Source organism: Clupea harengus, chromosome 6, assembly GCF_900700415.2.
Source record: "Clupea harengus chromosome 6, Ch_v2.0.2, whole genome shotgun sequence".
Lineage (NCBI taxonomy): Eukaryota > Metazoa > Chordata > Actinopteri > Clupeiformes > Clupeidae > Clupea > Clupea harengus.
Genome location: NC_045157.1, coordinates 345611 through 348110, shown reverse-complemented (window position 1 = coordinate 348110; position 2500 = coordinate 345611). Strand labels below are relative to the sequence as shown.

Genomic DNA, 2500 nt, shown 5'->3' with positions numbered 1-2500 from the left:
TTTTACTTCCAATGAAAAATATCTCAATTTCCATACATTGTCAATAAAATGAGCTGACACCCAGGTAATTGTCATTGCTGACTGATGTCCAGTGGTCACCAGTAAGGGTGACGGTGGCAGCTTGCTTGAGGAGCTGAATTTTTCGTGCTCTCTCGCCGTCATAAAAGGAATGTATGCGAGACACAATGGTGCCCCTCGACGGTAAATCGTAAGAATTGTCTCCTGAAGCAATTCGAATCACCTCAGTCAGCTCACGGTCTTCAACTATGTTGATGGGCCGACAGTCACCGGCAACCCAAACTGCTAAACCGTTGGTAACCTTTTCACAGACTGGTCTAGTTATTTTCCTAGAGAAGTCGTGGAGTGGAGTGTGGGTTTAGCGACCATCTAACCTGGGACTGCTTTCTGTCGGATGCTTTGCATTAAGGTGATAGCTAAATTCAATTTGACAAATGCTACATACAACTTTAGTTTTGTCGATTGTTCCGTCATTTTGCCTATGAAACAGAAACTTTCCGCCCAACAATCCCTCAGCTCTCTCCATCTTCAACCACCGCAGTGTTTTTTTTTTTTTTTACATTGTGTTAATTGCGTTAAAATATTTTATCGCGTTAATCACGGCCGCATTAATCGCATAGATTAACGCGTTAACGCTGACAGCCCTAGTTTAAACATAGGTCACTTAAACATTTTTATCACAGTGTGAGACAGCGAAAAAAATTGTTTTCGAGGGTGCGAGGAAAAGAATAATTTAATAGAGGCTTACTAGATATATGCGTTACTAACCGTCACAGTTGTTCCCTATCCCACGAGATGAGTATGATGTCAAAGTAAAAGTCCGTCAACAGAAAGAAATACAATACTGTGTGCGTGCAGGGATGGATTACCGAACCGGCCCATGAGCTCAGGGGGGCCCTAAACCAGAGCCTCTGCGGGAAGTCGCTGTTATTAACTTTGCTTGCTGTCAATTGTTTTTAGACTTTGTATTTTGTTAATATCAGAGGTGGCTTAAATGTATCTCTTATTTGGAAGCGGTGTATTTTGTTACACGTCCTGACCCATGGTTTCATAATCCGTCCATGTGTGCGTGTCCATAACAACAATACACTACAACATGAAACATGAAATCACTCCAAGCAATATACATTTGCTGACCTAAATAAGATGCTATTTGTTATTACTTGAGGTTATTTCAATAATTGACAATTTTAAGGTTGGCCTACCATTTTATGGGAGCGATGAGGGACAGGTGGGGCTTGAATAGCCCCCCTTGTTCAAAGTGGGGAATGACAGAAAAAGTTTGAGAACCACTGGTGTAGCCCAACCTGTGGAGCACCGGGCCCTGGGGAGGGGGAGGTGTGTGTGTGTGTGTGTGTGTGTGTGTGTGTGTGTGTGTGTGTGGGGAGCGGACTACTACCCAGATGCACACACACCTTGGTCAGCTGGTCGGTGTAGGCCTTGAAGAGATCCTCTCGTGTGTGTGTGTGTGTGTGTGTGTGTGTGTGTGTGTGTGTGTGTGTGTGTGTGTGTGAGATGCACACACACCTTGGTCAGCTGCTCGGTGTAGGCCTTGAAGAGATCCTCTCGTGTGTGAGACTCAACAGCTCTGCAGCGAGGATCTTCCTCCAGCTTCTCCTTCATCTTACTCCAGCGCTGGCCAACTTCAACACACTGCTCCTCACACAGCGCAAAGAAGTCCTGCTTCACCTACACACACACACACACACACACACACACACACACACACACACACACATTAGTCCTTAATCTTACTCCAGCGCTGGCCAACTTCAACACACTGCTCCTCACACAGAGCAAAGAAGTCCTGCCTCACCTACACACACACACACACACACACACACACACACACACACACACACACACACACACACACACACACACACACACACACACACACACACACACACACACAGTTACATGTAGGCGGTCTTTGATTAAATGAGTAAAAGTGTCTAAGTTGGAGGTTGGAGAGAGTAAAATGATCTAATTGGTTAAAGAGAAACTTCTGTTCAGAAATCGCTCCAGTAGTGAGTTAGAACGTTATAACTGGCAACCGCAAAACGGCTCATCATGTGGCCAGCGTCCAAACAAAAGATTGTATAAAATTCTTCATTGGATCAAATTTGGAACATTTGTTAAAATGTAAAAATAGGGCCCAGGTTAAAAGAAATTTCCCTTCAAGTTCTCCGCTCCAACACAAAGTGGATGACATGATTGGCTAAGCTCTCTTCATGTTTACTTCAGTGGGATGATGTGATTGGCTGAGATCTTAGTGCCTGCTCCAGTGGGATGATGTGATTGGCTGAGATCTTAGTGCCTGCTCCAGTGGGACGATGTGATTGGCTGAGATCTTAGTGCCTGCTCTAGTGGGACGATGTGATTGGCTAAGGTCACTGACCCTGTTGGGTATGATGTCACCACCTCTAGAAGCTCTAGGCAATGTCCCCCAACCCCCGGTTTATCAGAGTCTATCTGAGGT

The 2500-nt window shown here is 45.0% G+C and overlaps 1 protein-coding gene across 6 annotated transcripts in view; it reads right to left on the bottom strand.

Annotated features, from left to right (window-relative positions):
• LOC105898430 (transcription elongation regulator 1-like) overlaps positions 1-2500 on the bottom strand; it is a 25719-nt gene that overhangs the window by 3343 nt on the left and 19876 nt on the right. For all 6 annotated transcript variants that reach the window (XM_031568724.2, XM_031568723.2, XM_031568725.2 and 3 more), the window contains one exon: positions 1546-1707. In XM_031568724.2, the coding sequence (XP_031424584.2) occupies positions 1546-1707 (162 nt within the window). The remainder of the gene's footprint in view (positions 1-1545; positions 1708-2500) is intronic.